This window comes from Oryzias latipes, chromosome 3, assembly GCF_053564925.1.
Source record: "Oryzias latipes strain Hd-rR chromosome 3, Olatipes_Hd-rR_3.1".
Classification (NCBI taxonomy): domain Eukaryota; kingdom Metazoa; phylum Chordata; class Actinopteri; order Beloniformes; family Adrianichthyidae; genus Oryzias; species Oryzias latipes.
In genome coordinates, this window is record NC_136239.1 from 1,559,341 (window position 1) to 1,586,307 (window position 26,967).

The 26,967-nt window shown below is 45.6% G+C and overlaps 1 protein-coding gene across 9 annotated transcripts in view; it reads left to right on the forward strand.

Annotated features, from left to right (window-relative positions):
* Positions 1 to 573: 573 nt before the first annotated feature.
* LOC101168670 (C-myc promoter-binding protein) overlaps positions 574 to 26,967 on the forward strand; it is a 98,388-nt gene continuing 71,994 nt past the window's right edge. For 2 of the 9 annotated variants that reach the window (XM_011492503.4, XM_011492504.4), the window contains exons 1-4: positions 581 to 813; positions 14,054 to 14,384; positions 17,237 to 17,483; positions 25,708 to 25,777. In XM_011492503.4, coding sequence (XP_011490805.1) covers positions 14,077 to 14,384; positions 17,237 to 17,483; positions 25,708 to 25,777 — 625 coding nt within the window. In that variant the 5' untranslated portion in view covers positions 581 to 813; positions 14,054 to 14,076. Of the gene's footprint in view, positions 814 to 14,053; positions 14,385 to 15,157; positions 15,246 to 17,236; positions 17,484 to 25,326; positions 25,565 to 25,707; positions 25,778 to 26,967 lie in introns of those variants that run through there. The other 7 variants (XM_078944118.1, XM_078944115.1, XM_078944116.1 and 4 more) reach the window with 7 other exon arrangements.

Consider the following 26,967-nt stretch of genomic DNA (forward strand, 5'->3'; position numbering starts at 1 on the left):
TGCGGTGCCGCTCTAACAGCAGCACCAAAGTTACACCTACTTAATTGAATTAATTTGAATGAAAGTAAAAGAAATGTCTGAAAACTACGTGTTATTTTTAAACTGACTTAACAAAAAATGATTTATCTTAACTGAAGCAAATAATGAAGTTAGATCAAAGTAAAACGTTTATTTTTCCAACATCCATATGTGGTCTTATCACCCTCTCATGGTGGAAAAAGTATTATCTGAGCTTCTTCATCCACTAAATCATCTTCAAATGGACACGCCATGCTGCTTCACCTCTCTGAAAACAAGCTAACCTTCAACTAAACCTGCTCCAGACCAGGTTATGTTCAGAGCATGAGTTGCTATGGCAACTTGACATACCCTGAAACATACCTCTGTTTTTGGAACTGAAAGCTGAGGTTATCCGCTTCCTTAGCCTCAAACTTACCGTGGTAACTGACATAACCTGCTTTCTGGAATACCCCCCTGGTCTCCTATCCAGTCAGTGATTCTGACTCAAATAAGAGAGAGACTAGAACCATAGAAACGGTTTTCACCTGCTCTGTGTTCACATAAACACTGAGGTTCGGTTCAGGTTTTACACACGTCCCCTAAAGTGGGGCAAACGCGAACGCGCGCGCGCGTGTCAGCTGCCAACCAAGATGGCGGCGGCGCGGACGTCAGTAACGGGAGCTGCATGAAGACCTAACGGTTGTTCTCCGGGAGGAACCGAGCGGCTGAGCCGGGGCGACCCGCCCCTCTGTGTTGCGAACCGGGACCCGAGCCGACCCACCGACGGGGAGCCGAACGTTCACACACCGGCCGGTGAGTCTGGGGCAGCGACGCCGCTGGAGTGAGTGAGTGACCGGTCAGGATTTACCGAGCAGCCGGAGGCGGCTGGCTCCGTTACATCACGCGTCCCATCCGTGTCCGTGCGTGTGCTTTCAGACACCCGCGTGCTCGCGTCTCCGGCTGTATTAAGCTACAGGTTGTGTCTGAGATGAAAGAAGACATCAAACATTTGAGCCGCGGAGCGCCAAATACCGTTCTCGCCGCGCGAACCGCGTGTCATCCGCCTTACAGCGCGCGGCTGTTTAGGCACAACGATGCGGTCCCAGGCTAAAAATAGTCCCGCAGCCGCGACGGCGGCTTGGCGCGCTCCAGTTTTGCGTTGAGGTGAAACTTTGCCGCTGTCTGCGTTTGAGCGCGCGCTCAGGTGTTTTCTCAGCCCGGAGAGCCTGCTGCGGGCTCCAATGCGCGGACAGGTAAAATTCAGGTGCTCCAACCTCAGAACTTCATCATGCTGTTCATCAAACCAAATCCACCCAAAATATGCATTGTTTGATCCGTTTCAATCATTCAAGTGAAATCAGGTGTTTTGTTGTTTCTTGTTAAAATGAAAGGAATCAGTTAAAATGTCAGTGACGTCACCGATCCCGAACTGGACGTGTTGAGGCGCATTAACACCGGCGGTTTTGATCAGTGCCGGGCTTCGTTTGCTTGGAGGATCTAGTCTGTTTGACCGGTCTGGAAGCTCACCTGGACTCTGGTACAGGTTCTGCTGCAGACTGCTGGTCCTTTGAAAACGCCAAGAGACTCCAGAAACTAAAGTTTGAAAGGTTTTCTGCTCAATAGTGTAGTGAGTACAGCAATTGGAGCCGGTTTAGCTCGTGCTGGTTTGCGGCGCCTTCCGTCCTTCCGTGAAACCAGGGTTCAAATCCGGGCTGCTCCCTGTTCCCTTCTGTGCTTCTGTGCCGGTCCCAAGCCCGGGAAAATAGAGAGGGTTGCGTCAGGAAGGGCATCCGGCATAAAACATTGCCAAGTTAACCATGTGACTCATTCTCAAAGGAGAGGTTGTTTCGCTGTGGCGACCCCCTGATGGGAAAAGCCGAAAGAGGAAGAAGAGTGTAGTGAGCACAGCAGGTACAGGTGCTTCCTGCTGGTACAGGTAGTTCCTGCTGGTACAGGTGCAGTCAGAGGACATCCTGTCCTGGATTTATGCTAGAGTAACAAGCAAACATATGTTAATCACAACTTTAAAAAGTTGTGATAAATTAATGAGTTATTTAACATTTAGGAGTAGTTACATTCATTTTTCCTTACATTTAGTTACATGTATAAGTTACATCTGGCCCTTTGAGGAGAGCCGCTATGCCGATGTGGCCCTTGGTGAAAATGAGTTTGACACCCCTGATCTAAATTGTCCCTAGGCGTGAATGTGAGTGTGCGTGGGTGTGTGATTGTGGCCCTGTGACAGACTGGTGACCCGTCCACGATGCCCCCTGCCTTCACCCACGAGAGGTCAGGATTGGCTCCAGCAGCCCCATGACCCTGAAAGGGACAAAAACGAGTTTAGAAGATGAATGAATGATATATCTTTGTTAGTGGAAGTTATAAACCTTTAAAACTGACCAATCAGATGCCTCAGTAAAACAAAAGTGGTGCCTGCTGGCCCCCACCCCATACAGATTCTCACAAGCTTCAGTGGAAGGGGTGTGGACTTTTGAACAAGCTTACTCCTGATTGGCTACAGCAGTTAGCCTAGAAACGTTGACTCAGACCAACTCGGACCAATTACTGTCGACTGGCTCCAAATGGCAGCAACTGAATTTGCCCCGTCTTGGTAGGGTGTTTTCCATGGGTGACATCCCTGTGTCCAAATACGGACTTGGATTTTTTTCGTTGGTTCTGCCTTGAGGACCAGTCCAGATGAAAGGAGGGCATTTATCAGCATTTCTGTCCCTTTCTGCCCTGGTGTTGGAGGAACTTTAAAGAACTGTTTAAATAACCCCTTAATGTTGAGTGTCTAGCTGGCAGGCTTTGGGCCCCATTTATAGAGTCTTTGGTATGACTACACTGTGGATTTGAACTCACAACATTCCAGTCTCAGGGGAGACACTCTACCCCAAGGCCACGGAGTTGGTTTAGATGTGGTACCTCTAAATAAAGATGACAATCCCCCCCCTTTGGCTTCATTTTAGTTGCGCAGTGTGTAGTGAGTCCTCTCTTGTTTCTTTTGCCTTCTGTTAACATTTACTTTGACACCATTTAATTCTAAATTCCTTAAAGTTTAATACCTTGTAGGGCTGAAACAGTTTGCTTTACCCACGGTTCTGTTCAAACCTCAGTTTGCTGCCTGGAGTAATGTAATTAGACAATGAACACCAAAGTCAAAATTTACGATTTGGCTTGTCATTCCACTCATAGTGATTGCAGAGAAATACGTCTCACCTGTGTATTTCACTGCAAATCGTTCTTAAATTTAGCGCAACACGTTTGTCACTTTCAACATAAACCTACTGTATGCAATAGGGATGCAACGATTGGCTTTAACCACGATTCCGTTCAGCGGTGTAACACGCGGTTCAGTCTTTAACCCAGAATTGTTACATCTCTAATACCAAGATATTCTGAATTATTTGCTTTTATTCCTTAAGCTGAATGGTGCAACATTAGCAGGCAAAGGAAGACAGAAATTTCTCCATAATAAATCAGTATCACTAGAATAAAAGACACATCATTAATGTTAGTACATTAGATTCCCTTTCCACAGTCCCTGTGTCATGTTGAAAAAAACCCATAGATCTGATCCTTTGTGTAAGCTAGAATTGGCTTCTCATTAGATACGTACATTATAATATTAGTAAATTATTGGTATATTCTTACAAACCAGAGCCATAGTTACATCGGTTTTATCTGGGTTAGTGCCTCCAAAGTACTGGATTTCTGCTTTGGTGACACCATGTGAAAACACTATTGAATTGGTTTATTTTTTCCTCAAAACTCATAAATCAAATGATTGCTGTGCAGATTGGGATCAGAGTGATGCAGCGGTTTGTCAGAGATCCAGCATACTTTTACCCGTGGTCTGATGAATGGTATAGCTTCTTATTTGTCAGCCTCTTGTATTTTAGCTCGAATATAACACAGTTAACAAGGTGGTGGGAGTCTAAATATTAGTCACTTATGATAGCAGTCAAGGCAAGGAAGGGTCTTTATTTGTGGAACAGCTGCTTTTTCTAGCTTTCTGTGGTTGGCAGTGGCGTCTCCAGAAGGATTTTACAGCAAAGATCGGCGCAAGAGCAAAGTGGCAGCACAAACATTAATAACAGGCCAGTGATCAAAGTGTTCAATGTGTTGCTTTAACCAATGCTCAGATGTAATTAAATGAAAATGAAACCCAAAAAACATAAAAATCCTTTATGTTCGTTGCAATTCTTTCTACAATTTTGCAGAAAATGTAAATGTTATATCTGTGTCTTACCAATGTTAATTTTTAAAAGTCACACAATGATTCAGTTCACTGCACTATTGCAGGGCTCCAGACTAACTTTTTTCACTAGGAGCACTGTGGCCCCTAACTGAAAATTTTAGGGGCACAACCAGAAAATTTAGGGGCGCATACCGTAAATCAACATGCTAACCAAATCTACTAACTTCCACTGTATTACTAATAAATACTTTAATAATAGATGCAGAAATTACAATGTGCTGTTTCAAATTCAGTGTCACATTTTATTCTGCACTTTTGAAGATGCAACAAGAAGGTAAACTGACAGCACCATCGCTGTCATGACAGTACGAATAAGTAAAGAAAACTGATGGAAATTTATCTTTGTGACACCAAATAAGTGCAGCCAAGATGCACAATAAGTGTGTTTGAGATCACCCAGGTGAACTTAACGCTGCGCAGATCACCTGGTGTGTGACATATATTTTTGTTTTTGCTCCAACATCAACTGTCAATCAAAACAAAAATATCGCGAGAAAGGGGTGGGAGCAAGGGGCAAACCTACCCGGACACAGCTGGAAACTGAACTGACTGAAAGCTGCCCTACAGACTACAAAACAATGCATTATGGGACATGTGTCCTGATGGTTTTTGTAGTGGAGGGATTAATTAAAATAATTTAAAATACCAATTCAATAAAAAAGGCTACATACATCACAAAACATTAAAATAATGATAAAATATATAATAACACAGATCATACTAAGGGGGAGAAGAATATTAAAACTAAATTGAATGTTAAGGACAACTCCAACTTCCTGTTCTCCTTCAGTCTTGCTGCAGATTCGCCTTCATCTCACAGCAGTAACCGTAACCAAAACCTGAACCTTCCTCCGGTTCTGTGCGGCCCAGAGAAAAGTTCAGCACGGACTGCATGTATTTAGAAAATTACGAGCGAATAAATACGTTCTAAAGGAAAGTAAGGAACTCCTTAATGTGGTCCGGGGAGGGAGGGGGCGGTCAGGTTTCCTTCTTTCAAGTCCTGTCATTGCCACGCCCCCAAGAGTCATATACCCCACTGTGATTGGTTGCTTTGTCATCTCCGTGCACGACAATGAAAAAGTGTCATTCATACAAACTGGCGGGCTGCAGTAACATTAAACCTTCATATTAAGGCGGGGACCGCAAAATATCATCTTGGGGGGCCGCAAATAGCCCGCGGGCCGCGAGTTTGAGACCCCTGCTGTACACTCTGGCACTGGTACACTAGCCGCAGGTCTGAAGAACGAATCAATAGTTCGCTTACTCATAGCTCAGACGCACATATCAGGTTGTGATATTTGTCTCCGTTTCCTTCCCACAGATGTTTACGCACGCTCGATTATCTCTAGGCCCCTCCCCCTACACGCATTTTAGCCACTCACAGTGGCTTTCCCTATTCTTCTCACACGCAGTGGCCGCCTCACAGACATGCATCACGCGAGAGTGTACGTGCTCGCGTTTGATGAATATGTGTGCGAGTGTGTGTCTGCCTGCGTGCGTGTGCGCTCGCGTCTCATTGATTATTTCATTGATCATTGACGTGCCCCTTTCACGTTTATTGTATAAAAAAATACGGAGGGTGGGGGAGGCAAATTTACTGGTCGCACATGTGCGACTGGATGTAAAATTCAGTCGCACACTCTCATATTTTGGTCGCAAAATGCGTCCCAATTGGTCGCAGTCTGGAGCCCTGTATTGACAAAAAGTATTCATAGAAAACGTTAATTGGCATTATCAGCCTACATAAAAAGGAATAAGTTACCATTAGCCCTAAGCCTGCCGCTGCTCTTCTGCTATGTCCTAGACAGAGTTTGCACTGGTCCAAAATTCATCTCCATAAATAGTTTTCTGTTTGTACAGATGAACGTTCTGATCGTTTATCTGAATGTAGTGCGTTTTTCTTAAACGGTAAGTAAAAGGCAACAAACAATGACGGAGAGACAGCAGCATAACACTGGAAAATGGAGGCTGTTCTTTCAGGGAACAAGCAAAGCAGGTTAGCGTGTTAGCTTTAGCATGGCTCCTGTAGGTTTATTGTCTTCGTTCTTCAAAAATGACTGGCTTGTGCAACTTTCTTGTGGACTTTGAAGCAAGGCAACAGTGGTTGAATGCAGTTGCAGTGAATGCAGAGAACTGTCTCCTGGTGATGGGATTTGCAATGAATGTTTCACTCAGGATAGATGCTAATACTTTATCCTTATTAGCTATGATGCTAGCATAATCCGACACCAGTATATATGTTTTTAAAAAAAAAAATATTTTTCTGAATTAAATTATTATATATCTTTTACAGAACGATTTGTGTATGTTTAGTCTGATTTAATGTCATAAAGTTCTTTTTACAATCTTTATGCTTTGTGGTTGTTTGTGCTAAAAAACGTCCACACTTTAGATGGGGTGCTGCAAAACAATTAATAAACTATTAACAAAGTTAATTAATACATTTGTAAAGCTTATAAGCAGTTTAGTAATATGGATTCAGAAGACAATGGTCTGACTTTAGGTGTTAATAAATCTTATTAACACTTTCAGGTATTTGAAAGACATCTATAATGCTAATAAATATCTTCCTAGCATCTGACACATTAATAAAGCCTATTAATTTGATAAGTTAGTTAATAAAACTTATTAAGCCTATGAACACTTAGGTTTGTGTGAGACATCTATAATGCTAATAAATATCTTACTAGAACCCCAAACAATAAAAATACTTCTTAATTTGTTAACAAAGGTTGTTAATAAATCTTATTAAGCTTATTAACACTGACACATTTGTTAGGCACCTATAATATCAGTAAATGCATCATTAACATCTTGAAAACATCCTAATAATAATGCTTGTAAATGTGTTAACTAAGTAATTTAATAAACCTTATTAGACTTATTGTACTAATAAATGTCTTACTAACACCCTATAAATTCTTTTATAATGCTTGTTAATGTGTTAACAAAGCTTGTTAAGATATCTTAATATAAAGTGTTACCAAACCTGCTTGCAGCCAGAGAAGTTTGGATTACACGCGTGTGCGTTTAGGGAAATGGGATCTGTTCTTTACAATGGGGGCGGGACTAAAGAACAGAACTCTGACAAATGGGCGGGGCTTCATAAAGTGAAGTACATAAAGTGACCTCTCAAAAGTTCTGTATTATCTTACCGCCAAAACTAAAAATGATGTTATAATTTTTGAGCGTCTCATGCATCAGTTTACTGCCTCTAGGATTCTTGTAGTCAGTTCCTCTGTTATTGTTATGACCACAAGTTTAAGTTTAATCCAGCGGCGTCTCTGGAAAATGTTCATTAGGAGAGGTCAGATGGACCCAATGCAAAATTCTGGGGGCCATACTAAGCGGTTCTGCTTTTGGAAACTGTTTGAGTTTAGTCCCACAATGACTCTGATGCATTACCCTCCACTCAGTTCAAACACTTTATTCCTGGATAAACTGAATAAGCAGTTGGAGAACCAGAGCAGATTTTCAAACTATGAAGAGACAATCCGGCATGAAATACAAAGACCAAAGTAGACACCCAAGCGGGTGATTTGTTACCGTGAAGCTGGGTTGTTCAGCTATTTGTTTTCATTTGACATGTCTAACAAGGCAGGTGCAAACGGACACAGCCATTGTTTCAATGAGATGTTCATGCAACAAAAGGTGAAAGAGCGAGTCCCGTGCACACGCGCAGGTGCTGGGGGGTTTTGGGTCGTCCGTGGAGGGTCGTAGAGAGGGGCGGCTGCATCTTCAGGGGAGGGCAGGCGTGTCTTGCAGTTCTCTTGCGGCTTGAACGGCCACTTTAAGGGATGTCATGAAAATGGAATGTACCATTGTCAATCGAGTGGATAATTTAAGTTCCACGCACTTCTAACGTACGGGTGATGCTGTCGTAAGGTGTCTTTGCACCACACTCTAGTCGTTAGGAAAGGTGTGATTACCGGCTGACAAATGGAAAAATCCGTACGACACCCCACCGTCTCACCTACCTCACCCTTTCTTACCCTTGCGTGTTGTATAAGTGTAGTATGTCCATAGAAATAAATGTGTATGAACCTTTTCTCTACAGGTTCACCAAGGTGAATACGACCTTGATATCTCGTTTGGGTCACCTGTGTGCCCCGTACAGGTTTGACCATTGTTCACAGCCGTATCCACCAGTAAGGACGGCTGGGACTAAAGAGTTTAGATGAAAACATTGAGACAGAGACTTTTGCAAACCCAGCCTTACTCTGCTTCTGGAGTCATTTCGTCCAAACTTGTATCAAATCTGAGTTTACAGCTCAGAACTGTGAGGTAGAGGCCTGTTCATGTTAGTGTTGTAACAATACACGTAGTTGAACTGAATCGTTTCGGTACGGCAGTTTCGGTTTGGTTCACTTCTGTTCCGTTTCAGTATGTTTTTCTTTTTTTCCCCCGCATGGGCACTGTAACAACCCAGCTGCTTTGTCATTCGTAGTGGGGAAACAAGAGCCGAGCTGCTAATCAACTAGCTGTGTTGACAGTTCTTGCCTCAAACTCCACTCGCCCACAAACAGTCTCAGAGAGAGAGTAGACAGAGAAATAGATTGCTGCATCTCCTTTCCAGCATTAAAACCCATTTATTATGAACACACACGAACAACGTAACAACGTGAACCTCACTTCTCTTGAAGCTTTCTCAGTGTTGAAGGATTCAACACACAAGATTTCACACTTCCCATGAGTCTTAGTGGCTATGGGCAGGGCTAACCCCCAGGTCGCCGCTGTATTAACTTAGCACTGAGGCGGAAGTAACGTTAGCCGTGAGTTTCCTCTGAGACGCTATTAGATGACGGACAGCAAGCATGTCAACATGTAGCTAATGCAGACGCAAAGCCAGAGATGAGGACTCCCCATATCCTTACGCTGTCCTGTGTGGGGGGGACACTTTGGCTTTGTTGTCAGCATCCATGAAGGGAAAAGACAGCTTGATTAGTGGAACGCTGTGTGTTGACATTGTTACACAAAGATATGCCACAGTAACACATCTAATCTGTTAACAAACTTAAAACGGCATCACCGACTGGAACAATCAGGTCAACAAGAAAAACAAGTGCAAGTTCAAATGTGTATTTTCATTCCAGTGTTAATTATCCAAAGTTTTTGGTTCCTGACAGTTTTTCTGAATTTGTTAAGCAGATCACCTACATGGGTCAATTTTATGTATTGTAAAACTAATAAATGCATTTTGAAAGTAATTTTTTTCTGCCTTTATTGTACCGAAAAAATACCAAAAATAGATGGATAAAAACTTTATTAACTCCCAAGGGAGAAATTCAGGTGTCCGGCAACAAAACACACACAATAAATAACAATAAAATAATAGTTGATAAAATAGCAGTTCACATCAGGCAGTTTTAAACAGCAGTACCGAACCGGAACGTACCGAACCGGAACGTACCGAACCGAAACGTACCGAACCGGAACGTACCGAACCGAAACGTACCGAACCGGAACGTACCGAACCGAAACGTACCGAAACGTGCCGAACCGGAACGTACCGAAACGTACCGAACCGAAACGTACTGAACCGAAACGTACCGAACAGGAACGTACCGAACCGAAACGTACCGAACCGGAACGTACCGAACCGGAACGTACCGAACCGAAACGTACCGGAACGTACCGAACCGGAACGTACCGAACCGGAACGTACCGAACCGAAACGTACCGAACCGGAACGTACCGAACCGAAACGTGCCGAACCGAAACGTACCGAACCGAAACGTACCGAACCGGAACGTACCGAACCGGAACGTACCGAACCGAAACGTACCGAACCGAAACGTACCGAACCGGAACGTACCGAACCGGAACGTACCGAAACGAGCCCTATGAAATTCTGAACCGAACCGAAGTGAGATTTTGCCGTATCCTGACACCCCCAGTGTCTATGCTTAAAAAATAACATGATGCTTTTTAAGAAGCAGTGAAACATGTTTGTTAGCATAACCTCCGCTCTTTAACAGAACTGATGAAGTAGATTGGCGCCCCACTGGAGGCAGAGAAGGGGAGGTGACGCCTCCAAGCCCCTGTCTGTCGCTGCTTTTGTTTCCAGGCCGACGTTCACACCAAAGGCAGACGGCGCTTTGAGCACATGTGGAGGGGAAGTGTTGGGTTCGTTTAACACATGGTTATGGTTTCAACTGTTTGCTTCAGCCAGCAGAGCATCCACTGGGATTCTATTACAGTGGAAACGTTCCCATTTCAAACGGTAAAATGACGTCATCCCACTTTAGTGCACTCTGTCAGTAGTTGAGGGCACATTCCTGTTACAGTCCTCTGGAAGCACTTCAACTAATGCGTCAGGAACGATCCGGACCTTCTCCCTTTTTTTCAGAGGGGTGGGGGCAGACATGCTTTCTCTGTAAGGACTGAAGAGCTCACAGGTCGGCATCTAAGCTTTGCCTCTTCACAGCAGATCGGGCGTCACACAGGCAGGAAACAGCTCTCTCTCAGTGGCCTCCCAGCCATGGATACACGATGAGGTGGGATGCATTTGTAATCTGGGTTTTAGGGCCAGAACCACTGAAGCAGCCTTTTCACACCATCTGTCAACGGCTGGTGGTGAGATGGAGGAAGGAGACCCAACTCCTCATCCACCACAATGCAGAGAAGACTGCTGCTTGAGTTGTGTTTAGCAGATGTTTCCCAAACAAGAGCTTAACCCAACCACTCATTAGATGACAAGAAGAGTGGCTGTGGTTGGTGGGAGAAAGGCAGGAACTCTATTATTTATATTTCTTCTTTGCCTTTCGGCTGCTCCCTTCAATCATGCGCCTCCATCTAACCCTCTGCATCACACCCACCACCCTCATGTCCTCCTTCACTACATCCATGAACTTTTTTCCCCTTCTCAGTCCTTTTCATAGCTGTCCCACTGCAATGATAGTCAACATGTTGCAGTGCTGCAGTTTGGTTTATGTTGTGGGTCTATTCTAAGCCTCTCGGAGCCGTTGACATGCAGTGTGACGTAATTAACCATTAAATGATTAGATTAGATCCATGCTGCGCCACAGTCTGCTGATCCTGTAATCCTTCCTTATGGGATGAGAGCACTTTGACAACAATGTGGTGTTCAGAAAACCCTCCTTTCCCGTTCATAATGTTCCTGCGCTTGTTCAGATCTGTCCTGTTGGCGCATCAATCTGTGTTGGTGTTCTTCAATCCGCTCTTCCTCCATAGATTTCCTGTCCTCAAATCTTTCTCTTTGTTCTCATCGCAGCCATTTGCTGTCAAAACTTCAGAGCTCAGATCCTGGTTTCACTGAGACAACGCTGGTTAAATTCTCCAGCCAATAGGACGACAGACCTAACTGAACAATCACAATGTGGCTTACAATGCAACGTTTAGCGAAGAAGACCGTAACTCTCAGCAAAGACGGCATCTTAAGAGAGGTGGAGAGAAGATGAGCAGTGGAGCCAAAAATGTGTTGAAGATGGAGGGCAGGCAGCGGCTTGATGGCTCAGTTGGTGAAGAGCACGACTGGCACGTCGTGGCAGGATTTCCAGGAGGCCTAGTGAGCTTCATCCTGTGTGGGTCCTTGGGCAAGACCCTTCGCATTACTGCCCTACTATGGAGAAGAAACCGACCGGAAGAGCATCCATACTCCACACAGGAGGGGCCCAGCTGGGAATTGAACCAGGGCCTTCTCACTATGAGACGAGAGCGCGAACCACTGCACCAGGGGTCGGGAACCTATGGCTCGTGACCATATATGGCTCTTTTGATGGTCACATGTGGCTCGCAGACAAATCTTTAATCATAGTTTTTTTTTTCATTAGACCAGTCCATCTCGGGTGCGATGCGATGCCAGGGGGGGCGCGCAGTAGTAGTATCGGTGCTTGGAGAGAAAAAATCTACACCACATATCAGTTTACTATGATCTATTATTTCACAGAGTTTATAACAGCCTGAAACCTGCGAACCGCCGTCCCTGCAACCGCGCGCTCCCGTCTCTGAGAAAGAGCGTGCGGTTGCAGCGGGATGTGTGAGGAAGAAAGGGGGGTTTGTGGGCACGGGCAGCAAGGTGAATCGTGCAGGGATTGTCAAAACTTAAAACACGCTGCCTGTCACTCACTGCAGCCTGTGAGTATATGTTTGGCTCCACGTCTGCATGTGAGCCGTCTTTCTCACATCTACAGAACATTCAGACCAACCTAAGATCACGGTTAACGGATGGAAGTCTCAACGGCTGCATGAAGCTGAAACTCCCCACGTATCAACCGGACTAGACCATCAGCAAAACCATGCAGCACCAGGAGAAATACTCATCGTTTATTAGCAACAGCATAACAATGTTATTAAAAAGAATCCACAGACTTATTGTACTTGAAAAGTGTTGAAATTACATCAAATGCACACATTCACTTGTATATTTAGTTTTAAACATATTGTTGCAGACTGAGTTGGACTGGGTGGCTGTTGTTAGGTCGCGTTAAAAGTTCTGGAGTTCATTAAATGCATCATGCAGTGATCTGATTGGCTCTCAGTTCTGTCACTCAGCCTGTTGTTAGGTAGTTTGGACCAATGGGGTTCAGCTATGGGCCGAATAAGGAAATAGGAGGGCTGATGCAGCAGTGAGCCAATAAGAAGTTGGGTGAAGCGCTCTCGTCTCAGCGGGAGAGACTGAGGAGTTGCTGAATTAATTGTACGGCGTTTGTTACGGCCTGCAGTAACCAGAATAAAGAACCTTAAAAGAGGTTAAGTCTCCGTGCCTCAGTTTGGGAAAGGGAAACTACATTATTGTATGGCTCTTTGGAAATTACATTCAAAAATGTGTGGCGTTTATGGCTCTGTCGGCCAAAAAAGTTCCCGAGCCCTGCACTACACCAACACGCATTGATCAAAGATTGAGATCTCATCCCACACTTCCTGAGCACTGAGCAGAGTACTGGCAGCTGCTGACTGGGCCGTACTCTGTCCTAAATGGACTTGGGTTTGGTAGTGACCGACTGTTGGAAGCTGTTGGCATGAACCAGTGGACAGGGGGGGAGGCAAATACTTTTTAGAAAGGGACAGGTAGGTTTGGTAGATGAGTTTGGTAAATGATCCAAAAAGCTCAAAAGGGCGCACATTCTTTTCCATAGGACTGGAATTTCAGCCAAAAGTGTTGAAATAGAAAGACTTGGACACCAACACAGAAATCAAACATCCTGTTTTCCACAGCTGTGTTCTGTTTCATATGAAAACCTCCTGACTGGCTGCAGATGTCTTCATTCTGCCTCTTTGAGCCTTAGTGTGTTTTTATTCCATTACTCACCAGAGAAAAATGGTGGGAAAAAGTTGAATTTAACCCACAGAGGCAGGTTGAACTGGTGCAGCAGCACCATGGCAAATAGTTGAAAAACAAGGATTTCTTAGAATAAACTTTTGTAACAAAAAGCATTGTAATAATACTACTGTAGTCGTGTCGGTGTCCGGTTTGCACCAGGTACATTTTTATAGATTTTTGGCTTTGGACAGCATACAGTGCAGATGCCTGTGTTGTCATCAAAACAGCAGTTCAAGGAAGAACATCCTCTTTTCAAGGACAACAATAAAACAAGCACGACAATAGAAGTGTTTTCCTTTTTACAAACCTCATCCATCTCCTGGTTTTCTTCTGCACTGCTGTGTGTCTCATCCTTCTTTATTTTAAACATTCAGCTAATCTAAGTTCAGGGACCTTTTCCTCCTCAGGTCTGACTTTGGTTAAAAGTCCTTCCTTCTGGAACATTAAAAGATGCCACATTATTTCTACCTTCATCATGAATCTGCTCTGCTTCTCCTTCTCTCCTGAAGCCTGTTGGCGGTGATGGGAAACAATGGAGGACAAAGGCCCCCGTGTAGCCGACTACTTTGTGGTAGCCGGTCTGACGGACCCCTCCAAGCCTTTGGACCAGGAGATCCACTTTGATGATGTGTGCCACAAGACTGCAAAGCCCAAAGCTCCCGTCACAGACGTGGCTGTGGTGATCCGGTCTTTGGGCGAGGAAGCCCCCCCGGGGTTCACCTGCATAGAGACCACACCAACCGGCCAATCAGCGGATCTGAACAACGGAGGGCTCATGGCGCCTCAGATCTTCCTGTGCTACAGGCGAGGCCGCGACAAGCCGCCACTCACGGACCTGGGGTGAGTTCTTCCTCTGTCTCACGTTTTCCGGAGATGCCAGCAAGCTCCTGTCAGCTTAAGCCAAAAGGCCCTGAGCTTTCTTTGTTTTTTCTGGAATCCGTTTTTTTAGGAGTTTTTCCTTACCGCGAAGGGGGGTCTAAGGGCAGGGATGCCAGTATAGCTTAGTCAGTTTGTTAGTTCATTTTAGTATTTTCCCATTGAATTCTATGTATTCGTGATCCTTTTGAGTTCATGTTTTACTTCGAAGCCCATCGAGACGACTGTTGTTGTGATTTTGGGCTATACAAATAAAATTGAATTGAATTGAATTAAGCAAGGATGCAGCTTTAAGGGAAAATATCTTAACATACTTTGGTTTGTGACAAACGAGAATCCTGGTTAATTTCAGTGGAAGACACACTCCAGGCAACAAATGACAGAATGCAAAGCAGAGATCAGTTATTTGTTCCCTAAAGTATTTTAACATTTAAAAATTGCAGCATTTCCACACCCTTACCAAAGTGTCATTTGACCAAAACGCTGTGGGAGATATAAAGTGAAAACTTTTCAAATTACAAATAAATTTCAGTGAATTTTCATTTCATTTTTTGCATTTAATACAATTTGGAGCTGTTTTTATTGTGCTTTTTATCCAGAGGATTTGGTTTTTATCTACTGATTTCAAGCCAGGTAGGTCCAACGTTCCTGTGCTGGTTCCTTATCATCTGGATTTAAGTTTTCTGCTGTAGATTCGTCAGGTACCTAAATCAAACAGTCCGTCCTCATCCTAACAGGGAATCCTGATCCTCCAGCAGCAGTGGGATGCATGTGCAGACTGGATGCTGCAGGGTGGAACGTCTCGGGGGCTTTCTGCTGATAAAGGTGCTCCGTAGTAGCCTGCTACTCCTTCTTCAGCTTAACGGCATCTCTTACTTCCGGTGTCTGGTGGCTATTTTAAATATTTAAGGTGTCAAAAATGGTAAAAAGCAGAGTTTGACCTCTTGTTGTGAAAGGTGGAGGGTTGGTTTTTCTCTTTTTCCATCCACAGGCTCAGTAAACCTTCTGATTTGTGAACTTTGACACCCTCTTTCTTGATAATAGTGGATGTTTTTGGAAATGTGTGGTTAAACCTTAGAGAAGCATATCTGAGAACTGGAAAGAGTCAGTGTGACGTCATACATAGTAAGTGGTTTACTTTCAGCTCTAACCAAATTAAGTCGATTCAGTTACCATTTTTTCACAATGCGGATGCCACTATGTTGAAGCCACCACTCTGGCCAATCAGGAGTGAGCTTGTTGGAAGGCCACACCCCTATCACTTGAAAGCTGGCTACACAATATCTGTCAATCAAACATTTTGAACTTTGGACGTGGGGGCCAGCAGGCTCCACCTACTTTTATTGAGATGACTAATTGGTCAGTTTGTAACTTGAATAATTTAAACTACAGAAAAACAATTAGAAACATTTAATTAGATTAGAAGAATGATCAAGAAGATGTTAAAATGGTATTAGATCCAGAACGGCTCTTCTGACCCATAAAAGGAACTGATGTTTATTTCTCTATTGAAGTCTAGGGTATTCTGGCTTCTTGGAGCCACTTCCTGTTTGGAATGCCAGGGGGGAGGGGTCACTCAGTCCAGTTCTCGAATACAGTCGATATTTAGTGCGCTTTGTGTCAGCTTTCTGCATGTTAGTGGATAGAGAAACTGAAGGGTTTGCCTTTAAACCCTCCTGTGCAGCAGTTTCCAGCTGCTTTTTCTGCTCGGAGGACATTACCTATCTGTAAAAGCAGCGCAGACGTGTAACTGATGTCCTCTCTTCATTAACTCCTGAAGGGTGTGAAGGCAGCACTTTACCTTCACACCTCCCCGACTGTCAGAGGAAGGTGGTGACAAAGCTAAAGGAGAGACGTGCCTATCAGGCACTGAGGCAGCCTCTCTGCTAAACACAATCTTGTGTGCTGAGAGCCCAGAAGAGCCTCGGTGGTCATGACATGTAGAGCCTAGGAAGAGCCGATGCTGATGAAGCCATAACGCATGTCGGGTTTGTCCCTTGTTTTGACTTTGTTCCACCCAGTTGGCCATTAATTGAACGTTTTTAGGGAAGAGTGGAGTAAATTCCAGTCAATGTACAGTTCCGGGTTTATTATTACGGTTCAGAATCCCGTAGATCAGCGGTGCCCAAATCCAGGCCTGGAGGGCCGGCCTCCTGCTGGTTTTCCAGAAATCCTGCCTTATCTGCTGATGATTACCTGGATCAGGTGTGTCTAGCCAATGAGGGGCTTCAATGGCAGCTTGGTCGGAAAACCTGTTGAACACCGGCCCTCGAGGCCTGGATTCTGACATCCCTGCTGTTGCAGATCTGTCCAGTGTCCTTCCAATAAATAACTATTGAGTTGATGGAAAGTCACTCCTCAGTGATCCTGATCGTTAGCCCACGCGTAACAAGGCATTTCTGTAGAAGTAGCTTCATCTCTGTTGGGGTGTCTGTGCCACAGAGAATCGAATGATGACTTCTAAAAAAACAACCGCAGTGATTATTCCCTGAAGGGCTTTGGCTCCAGGTGCTGCACCTAATGTCAAATTCAAAATGCTCTTTTCTTCACAGCTTCAGAAAGCATTTGTTATTCAGCAGAATCCAGTTTTTAGACTGATGGAGGAACTGCACCGTCTGTAACCCACAGATGCTCGACTGTGAAAATGTGTGATAAACGACACCAGTGACAAAATGTGCCATAAAAAATAAAACCTGTGAAGGCATAAAGGGAGGAGCTGAAAGTCCCTTTCGACCTTCACAGCTGACGCTGCTGCACGTTTCACTGAGTTCTCTGTAAGGACGGTGATGGATGTCTTTGCCCCCCTCCCGCCACAGGGTGCTGTTTCAGTGGAAGGAGCGGCTGAAGCAGGGCTGCCACCTCATACAGACCACGCCCTTCGGACGCTCGGCCAACATCAGCGGGAATTCATCCCAACGCATTTACATCACCTACCGCCGGGCTCCTGATAGCCAGCCCCACGCTGCCCTGGCCGTCACAGACATCTGCATCATCATCCCCAGCAAAGGGGAGACGCCTCCACACACCTTCTGCAAGGTGGAGAAGAACCTGAACAGCAGCATGGTGAGGAGGCCCGCAGCATGCCGGGACTCGGTCATTGATCCAGAAATGCATTAAGTGAAGAGCGTTTTGGATTCTCAGAGGCTTATCAAACCTCCCACCTTACAGCTCCGCCTTCAACATCTTAAACACCTTTTTCAAAACCAGGAATGGTCAACAGGTCACAGCGGTTGACTCGTCAAAGCAGGTGACAGGGGCTATAGGTCACAGCGGGCGTAGGGTCACAGCGGGAAACGGGGGCAACCGGCACAGTGGGCGACGGGTCACAGCGGGCAAAGGGTCTATGAATCACAGCGGGTGATGGGTCCAGCGGGTGACGGGGCAACAGTTCACAGCGGGCGATGGGTAACAGCGAGTGACGGGGGCAACAGTTCACAGCGGGCGATGGGTAACAGCGGGTGACGGGTCAAAGCGGGCGACGGGTCTAAGCGGGTGACGGCAACAGTTCACAGCGGGCGATGGGTAACAGCGGGTGACGGGGGCAACAGTTCACAGCCGGTGACGGGTCAAAGCGGGCGACGGGTCAAAGCGGGTGACGAGGCAAAAGTTCACAGCGGGCGATGGGTAACAGCGGGTGACGGGGGCAACAGGTCACAGCGGGCGACGGGTCACAGCGGGTGACGGGGGCAACAGGTCACCGCGGGCGACGGGTAACAGCGGGTGACGGGGGCAACAGGTCACAGCGGGCGATGGGTAACAGCGGGTGACGGGGGCAACAGTTCACAGCCGGTGACGGGTCAAAGCGGGCGACGGGTCAAAGCGGGTGACGGGGCAAAAGTTCACAGCGGGCGATGGGTAACAGCGGGTGACGGGGGCAACAGGTCACAGCGGGCGACGGGTCACAGCGGGTGACGGGGGCAACAGGTCACCGCGGGCGACGGGTAACAGCGGGTGACGGGGGCAACAGGTCACAGCGGGCGACGGGTCAAAGCGGGTGATGGGGCAACAGTTCACACCGGCGATGGGTCACAGTGGGTGACGGGGGGCAACAGGTCACAGTGGGCGACGGGTAACAGCGGGTGACGGGGGCAACAGGTCAAAGCGGGTGACGGGTCAAAGCGGGTGACGGGTCAAAGCAGGTGACTGGGGCAACAGGTCACAGCGTACGATGGGTCACAGTGGGCGACGGGGGGCAACAGGTCACAGCGGCGACGGGTAACAGCGGGTGACGGGGGCGACGGGTCACAGCGGGCGACGGGTCACAGCGGGCGACGGGTCACAGCGGGCGACGGGTCACAGTGGGCGAAGGGTCACAGGGGGAAACGGGGGCGACAGGTCACAGCGGGTGACGGGTCAAAGCGGGTTACGGGGGCAACAGGTCACAGCGTGCGATGGGTCACAGTGGGCGACGGTGGGCAACAGGTCACAGCGGTTGACTCGTCAAAGCAGGTGACAGGGGCTATAGGTCACAGCGGGCGTAGGGTCACAGCGGGAAACGGGGGCAACCGGCACAGTGGGCGACGGGTCACAGCGGGCAAAGGGTCTATGAATCACAGCGGGTGATGGGTCCAGCGGGTGACGGGGCAACAGTTCACAGCGGGCGATGGGTAACAGCGAGTGACGGGGGCAACAGTTCACAGCGGGCGATGGGTAACAGCGGGTGACGGGTCAAAGCGGGCGACGGGTCTAAGCGGGTGACGGCAACAGTTCACAGCGGGCGATGGGTAACAGCGGGTGACGGGGGCAACAGTTCACAGCCGGTGACGGGTCAAAGCGGGCGACGGGTCAAAGCGGGTGACGAGGCAAAAGTTCACAGCGGGCGATGGGTAACAGCGGGTGACGGGGGCAACAGGTCACAGCGGGCGACGGGTCACAGCGGGTGACGGGGGCAACAGGTCACCGCGGGCGACGGGTAACAGCGGGTGACGGGGGCAACAGGTCACAGCGGGCGATGGGTAACAGCGGGTGACGGGGGCAACAGTTCACAGCCGGTGACGGGTCAAAGCGGGCGACGGGTCAAAGCGGGTGACGGGGCAAAAGTTCACAGCGGGCGATGGGTAACAGCGGGTGACGGGGGCAACAGGTCACAGCGGGCGACGGGTCACAGCGGGTGACGGGGGCAACAGGTCACCGCGGGCGACGGGTAACAGCGGGTGACGGGGGCAACAGGTCACAGCGGGCGACGGGTCAAAGCGGGTGATGGGGCAACAGTTCACACCGGCGATGGGTCACAGTGGGTGACGGGGGGCAACAGGTCACAGTGGGCGACGGGTAACAGCGGGTGACGGGGGCAACAGGTCAAAGCGGGTGACGGGTCAAAGCGGGTGACGGGTCAAAGCAGGTGACTGGGGCAACAGGTCACAGCGTACGATGGGTCACAGTGGGCGACGGGGGGCAACAGGTCACAGCGGCGACGGGTCAAAGCGGGTGACTGGCCAAAGCGGGAGATGGGGGCAACAGGTCACAGCAGGCGATGGATCACAGTGGGCGAAGGGTCACAGGGGGAAACGGGGGCAACAGGTCACAGTGGGCGACAGGTCACAGTGGGCGACAGGTCACAGCGGGCGACGGGTCACAGCGGGCAAAGGGTTTATGAATCACAGCGGGTGACGGGTCACAGCGGGAAACTATGAGGTCAGAACAGTCTCATAATTCAGAATTGCACACACTCCGAGTCACAAATGTCATTTTATGCAAACGTGCTAAATAAATTCGGAAATACACACCCTGTGTTTCACAAACACACACATTGTGTTTCACACATGCACACTGAATGTTTTACAAATGCACAATAAGTGTTTCTCACAAATGTGCACACTGTTTTTCACAAAAACATTTTAGAAATTCACAATAAATGTATCAGAAATACACAGTAAGTGCTTCACAAACATGATTTTTAGGTACACATGTGATGTGAACTCACAGATCATTCGAATTGCAGAATGTGCATTCAAAATCCCGTTCTCGTTTGTGAATCTCCCCGTGTGTGTGAGAGATTTTTCTACGGTGAATATTGAGACTCATCTGACGGAGCAGGTCAACTAATGTCACCATTGGCTAGTGAATCTGTCAATCAAACTCATCGGCAAAGCAGGCGGGTTCGCTTTTAGCCAATCGAATGGCCCCTTACACTCTTCACTCTCAACTGACGAGGGAGGGAGCTGTTCAGCACAGCAGTTGGGAGGACGCGGGCGGCAAACATGGCGGAGAGGTCTTCTGAACGGGATCAGTCTCAGCCCGTAAGTAATGCACTTATTTGATCATTCCCTCGTTGTACGTCCTGTAATGTTATTGAATACTAAGTTGAAGTGGTCTCCTTAGCCAAGTGACATGTGTGAATGCTTTATGAACACGTCAGCCGAGTCGTTTGCAGAGTACCCCCACCGCAAATTAGCTTAGCTTTGCTTAGCTTAGCCTGTGCGGTCATATTTTTTATGAAAGCGGGGGAGGACTTATGATGGTTTTGTCAAGTTTTAAACTTGGCATACCAGCTCTTCACACAACACGAGTAACTACAACCAACCAGGGGCCTCGAAACTAGCCGGCTTTCGACTCAAATTGTGTCTGCCTGTGAGTTCAAGCCGGTGTCGGTTCAAGCTAGCAAATAGCCAATCTGTATGTTCTAACATGATTCAGATAGAACTAAGGGGAAAACATGCCGGATTTACAGCAGCAAAGAAAGTTTAATAAAAAGTATTGTTGGAGACGGGGATTTGTTTAAACACTGATGCTATGCTAACTAGCTAGCTAGTTAGCTGTTCCGTGTGCTGCCTTTATGTAAACGCGATCCGGGTTAAAGTTAGACACAGTCTTTTCACAACCCAGACTTTAAGATGGGGTGGATATGTGCAACAAAGTTAATTCATATGAAATTCATCATGAAAACGGCATTTTTAAATATAAAAGACGTGAATCCACTGTTGAATGAAAGAAGCCTTTAAGTTTCTAAAGTTAGAACCCGTATTGTGCTGACCAGCCCTGTGAGATTGTGTCAGATCAGAGTGACAGCCACTAAATTCCCCGTATCTTTACTTCCAATGACGTAATGACAAGAATCCCAAACATTATGTTTTTAGGCTGTTTTGTAGTCGATAAGTAGTCACAGAAAGGGCGGATGGGAGAAATCTGCTGTCAACAGTGATTTGAGTAGAAGTTACTGTAAGTATTACACACAGGCTTCCTGTGATCAGTCTTGTCTCTGATTTTTTTTAAAGCTGTTCTTTACTACAAGCTCAAGTTATCATAGCAAAAGTGTTTTAAAAAAATTCCCCTTTCAAATATTTGAAAATTATGTAATTTAAGATCAGACAGCTAAATGATCTAATCCATGTTTGTCGTGTTTTTATTTATTCTCTAGGAATTACTGAAGCGTGACATCCTTCAAAGGCTACATCATCGACTGTCAAGCACCTTGGAGAGGCAACCTGTTGATGTGGAAGGCCTGGACATTCAGCAACAGTCTGCTGTCCCAGTGCTGCTCCACAGAAAGACTAAAGCAATCGTTTGTTCCTCGTGCCATCAGGCAATACAACTCTCTGGCAGGACATCTTACAAGTAATTTCTTTTAATTTTACCCATTGATTTTTCAATTATTTACCTTTTTTATCAATCTTTTTAATTTGTGATATTTCTATTTGTAATGCGTGTGTGTTTTTATGTGGGATCATTAAATACCTTTCTATTCTATTCTATTTCATATTTTATCATCCTATTGTATTACTGTTTTACCTGTCAATTGTGAATTTAGTATTTTTGCCCCTGTAAATATCTGTCAGTTGAAAGTATTTGTACTTGTATTCCATAGATCTTGTACCTGAAGATGGCAGACAACAACTGTGCAGACTTGGCCTTCTTCAGTGACGCTGTGAACGTTTATGGCTTTCCTCTGAGGTATTCATGTTATTCATAAAGAAATATTTTATTCACATATCAGGCAGGATAAGTACTTGGTTATTTGTACAAAAATAAAATAACTTTTTTTAGACTCCTCTGAAAACAAAGCCAACTCTAAAACTCTTTCCCCTCATGGATAACATTTTACCCCCCCCCTCAGTCTCTCGCCTCAATTTTTTTCCCCAGTGATACATGTAACCCACTCCTGCAATTTATCTAACCTAGAAATTCTACTTATTGGCAACATACATAAGAACGTTACATTTTAAACTGATGTGTACCGTATTGGCAATGCATTTGTAATTATGTGTTTGAGACATGATTTTCATGTTATTGTCAGGGTGAGAGGAGATCACGGAGGACAAAATGTGGGCATAGCTGAGTAAATGCTCACAGTACGTACAACTGACACAAACGGCTTCATTGCAGCAAAAGTGTACACACAATCAACGGTGAGTTGAACCTAGTTTTAGATGCTTTAATATGTACATAAAAGTGAATGATGTATTAAAAATAAATCTGACAATATAATATTTCTTTTTGCTTTTTTCCAAATACAGGATTGAGCCCATCTGGTGTGATGTCTTCATGACTGTTACTGGTTTATATTACAACATCCTGCTCTCTCCTGAGGGCCAAGACTTGCTCAATCAGTAACGTCACGTATTCTGCTGCCACTATATTTTCCTACCACGCATTCAGGCCAGTTTGGATGTCTTTAGTGACGCGTGGGACAGCCATCCAATCAGGACGGAGCAAAGCATGACACCAAATCAGCTGTGGCAGTTGGGCTTGACCCAGAACCCTGTTTCTGATCCCCGGGTAAATGCTTTATTTAATCTCACTGTACTGGACAACTGATTTGTGTGCAGTTCGACTAAAGTGGAAAGTATCAAGAACAGTATCATGAAATCATAATGACTACAGTGAATTTTCATCGAAAATGAATGAAAAGTATTATTGTTTTGTGGTGCAAACAATTTTCCTAAATTGTTTTTTTTTTTAATCAAGTGGGAAGAAGAGCACATCTGCAAGTTCAAAATCCATCACAATGCATGGCATTATGAGCCATCAGATGTACTAATGTCACTACTTTAAGAGTCACTTATTTGCAAATTATAATCAGTTATGGAGATATGAGGTCTGCCTGCCAGCAACAATATAAGTCATTATTAGTGGGTCTCTGTTCCTACATAATCTAAAACACAAAAAAACAGTGCTGTTCATAAACAGTATCTTTTTTTTTTTTTTTTGTCAGGGTATGCTGGTTCCAGAGATTGAATGGGAGGAGAGTGGATCCATGGCTGAACCTCATCCTGGGATCAATGTCCTGGTATGGGACAGTCCTCTTTTGGGTCCACAAATGTTGGAACTGCAAGACGACATCAACCCATTGTGTAATTCAGACCGTTTGGGAGTGGACCTACATCTTTACTGTCCAGTGTGTTTAGAACTTAATTTAGGCGACATAATTACATACAGAAGAAGAGAGACTGAGGGGAGCAAGACAAAGTTCAAATCAATACTGCTGTATTGTTCAAGGGACTTCATTGTATGTAAGGAAGTTATGAAAATTAGTTCCAGTTTAAATAAAATTCAAATCAGTAGAGATCCCACATTTGCTTAAATTTTGATGTTTTAATCTGTCCATGTTTTCTCTGAATTTTACTCTGCAATAAAGGGTGAATGTTTGCACTTTGTTGTTCTATGACCATCTTTTGTTGTGTAGTATTTAACCAGCTATAAAACCCAGAGAGATGAGGATCTTTTTTGCAAGGGTGACCTGGCCAAGAGGTGTATATGTATATATGTATATGGTTACAATATAAAATCAATGACATTTGAGTTATTAAAAAATTAAGGTCCAGCAAAGTGACTTCGGGCTGAGCAGGGGAGGTGTATATTGGGTATCTGTGATTGACAGTGAGATGAACCTGAGGTAATGTAGTCCCACTGCGTGGTACGGAGCAAAGTGATGCCAGTTTCTCCACAAAACCTTCTGTGGAAGTTGAAGATTTTTCTCCTCCACCTAATGAACTTCATATGATCAAAACCGTGTCTGAGTGTTGAAATGACGCTAGCATGAAAGCTAAGAGAATAACGTACAAACGATCCCGAGTGAAACGTTCATTGTAAATCTCATGACCAGTACAGAGTTCGATGGATTCTATGTCAACTGCATTCAACCACTGTTGCCTTGCTTCCAGGTCCACTGAAAAGTTGCGCAAGCCAGTAAATTTTGACAACCGAAGGCAAATAAACCGACAAGCCATGCTAAAGCTAACACGCTAACGACCGACTGGTCCAGAATCAAAAAAGGGCGGGGCTTTTGCCACCCGCAGAAAGCGTAGAGAAAGTGTAAGGGGCCATTCGATTGGCTAAAAGCGAACCCGCCTGCTTTACAGATGAGTTTGATTGACAGATTCACTAGCCAATGGTGACATTAGTTGACCTGCTCCGTCAGATGAGTCTCAATATTCACCGTAGAAAAATCTCTCACACACACGGGGAGATTCACAAACGAGAACGGGATTTTGAATGCACAGTCTGCAGTTCGAATGATCTGTGAGTTCACATCACATGTGTAACTAAAAATCATGTTTGTGAAGCACTTACTGTGTATTTCTGATACATTTATTGTGAATTTCTAAAATGTTTTTGTGAAAAACAGTGTGCACATTTGTGAGAAACACTTATTGTGCATTTGTAAAACATTCAGTGTGCATTTGTGAAACACAATGTGTGTGTTTGTGAAACACAGGGTGTGTATTTCCGAATTTATTTTTCACGTTTGCATAAAATGACATTTGTGAATCGGAGCGTGTGTATTTGTAAAACCGGTTGTGTGCATTTCTGATTATTGAGACTGAATTAACTCCATAGAAAAAAGGGGCGACAGGTCACAGCGGGTGACGGGTCAAAGCGGGTGACGGGGGCAACAGGTCACAGCGTGGGATGGGTCACAGTGGGCGACGGGGGGCAACAGGTCACAGCGGTTGACTCGTCAAAGCAGATGACAGGGGCTATAGGTCACAGCGGGCGTAGGGTCACAGCGGGAAACGGGGGCAACCGGCACAGTGGGCGACGGGTCACAGCGGGCAAAGGGTCTATGAATCACAGCGGGTGATGGGTCCAGCGGGTGACGGGTCACAGCGGGAAACAGGGGCGACAGGTCACAGCGGGTGACGGGTCCAGCGGGTGACGGGTCACAGCGGAGGACCGGTCATGCTGAATACTTCTACAACACACGGGTGAGAAAGTTGCGTCATTAGGAACTTGCCTAGAGAGACGTGTTGATTGTTTCGTTGCCTTCAGCGTCACCAGCTCATGCCTTTCTAGTCGTTAACCATCCATAATGTCATAGAGCTCAACAGGCTGCTTTGTTGGTTTTCAGTGGGGCTCCTCTGTGTTCCTGTGTTACAAGAAGTCTGTGGCTAAAACCAACGCGGTGGTGTATAAAGCAGGTAAGCCTTTCTTGGTTTGATGCAGTCAAACACTGATCTGGGCCATAACGTCATTTAAAGGGGTCTCAGGTTTTTACTCTTGTAATTTTTGACTTGAAAGTGAGAAGATAATGAGTGGTCCACCGATATCTGTAACTGCAGTTTTACACGTATCCTAATGAATTAATGAGTGGAGGCAGCACTGTTTAAAAACAGCTATGTGGTAAATATTTAGGGAGTGATTAAGCCTGTCCAGAAGACGAGATCTAATAATTCAGACCAGTAGAATCAGTGAGGACATGGACTAACCTGAGGTCATAAGACCCCCCCCCCCCCCCCCCCCCTGGTTAGTACGGAGCCAATTTGAAGTCAGTTTTTTTCAGCTCAGCTCTGCTCTTTTTAACCAGATGCACCATCAGACCCCTTCACCTCTGAAAACCAGCACTTTTTACAGCTCAGACGTGCGTTTCGGTCACGTCAGAAGATAGGCCTGTTGTCCTGTTTCATGTTAAAGTGAGAAATGTGTTTGTGCCCCCGAAACATCCTATGAGTTTGACATTGAGCAGATGTCTAACTGTGTGTGAGAAACAAAGCCCAAAACAAACGCCAAACTAAAAAAGAGTAAGGATTGTTTTCTAGAGAGAAGTCTAGATATCACCATCTGAACTTGGGCCTGGACTCCTCATCTCAGAGATGGAGGAACTCGCAGGAATGGACCTGTGGAGCTCACACATCGAGCTTTGGCTTGACAGGGAAAGGCGGAGTCGTTTCTGCAGTTTACCACAGCTTTAACAGCTAAAGAAAGGTCATAATCACTATGATGACCACATTATAATACATAATAATATAAATATTTAAATAAACGTGACAAAAAAGCCAGGTTTAAACCAAACTCAAAATATTAGAGTAGCTGTGGTGAAGATTTATCTGTGAAAAAGCATAGTAGGAGTTTGTAAAGTGGGTTTGAGGTGAAAGAGCAGAACGTCTGCTCAGCTGTGGAGGGGGCAGCCCTTCTGTGGGGTAAGTTAAGGCAGGAGGGGGGATCTGGATATGAGCTTTAAATGAGCAGAAATCAATTTAATAATAATTCATACTTTCTTTTTTTGTATTGATTATTTTTTATCTAGTCAGATTTGTGAATTTATGGCTGAGGATCTCCTGAAACTGTAAAATAAACGGTAAAGTTTCTCTGCTGACATTAAATCAACAGG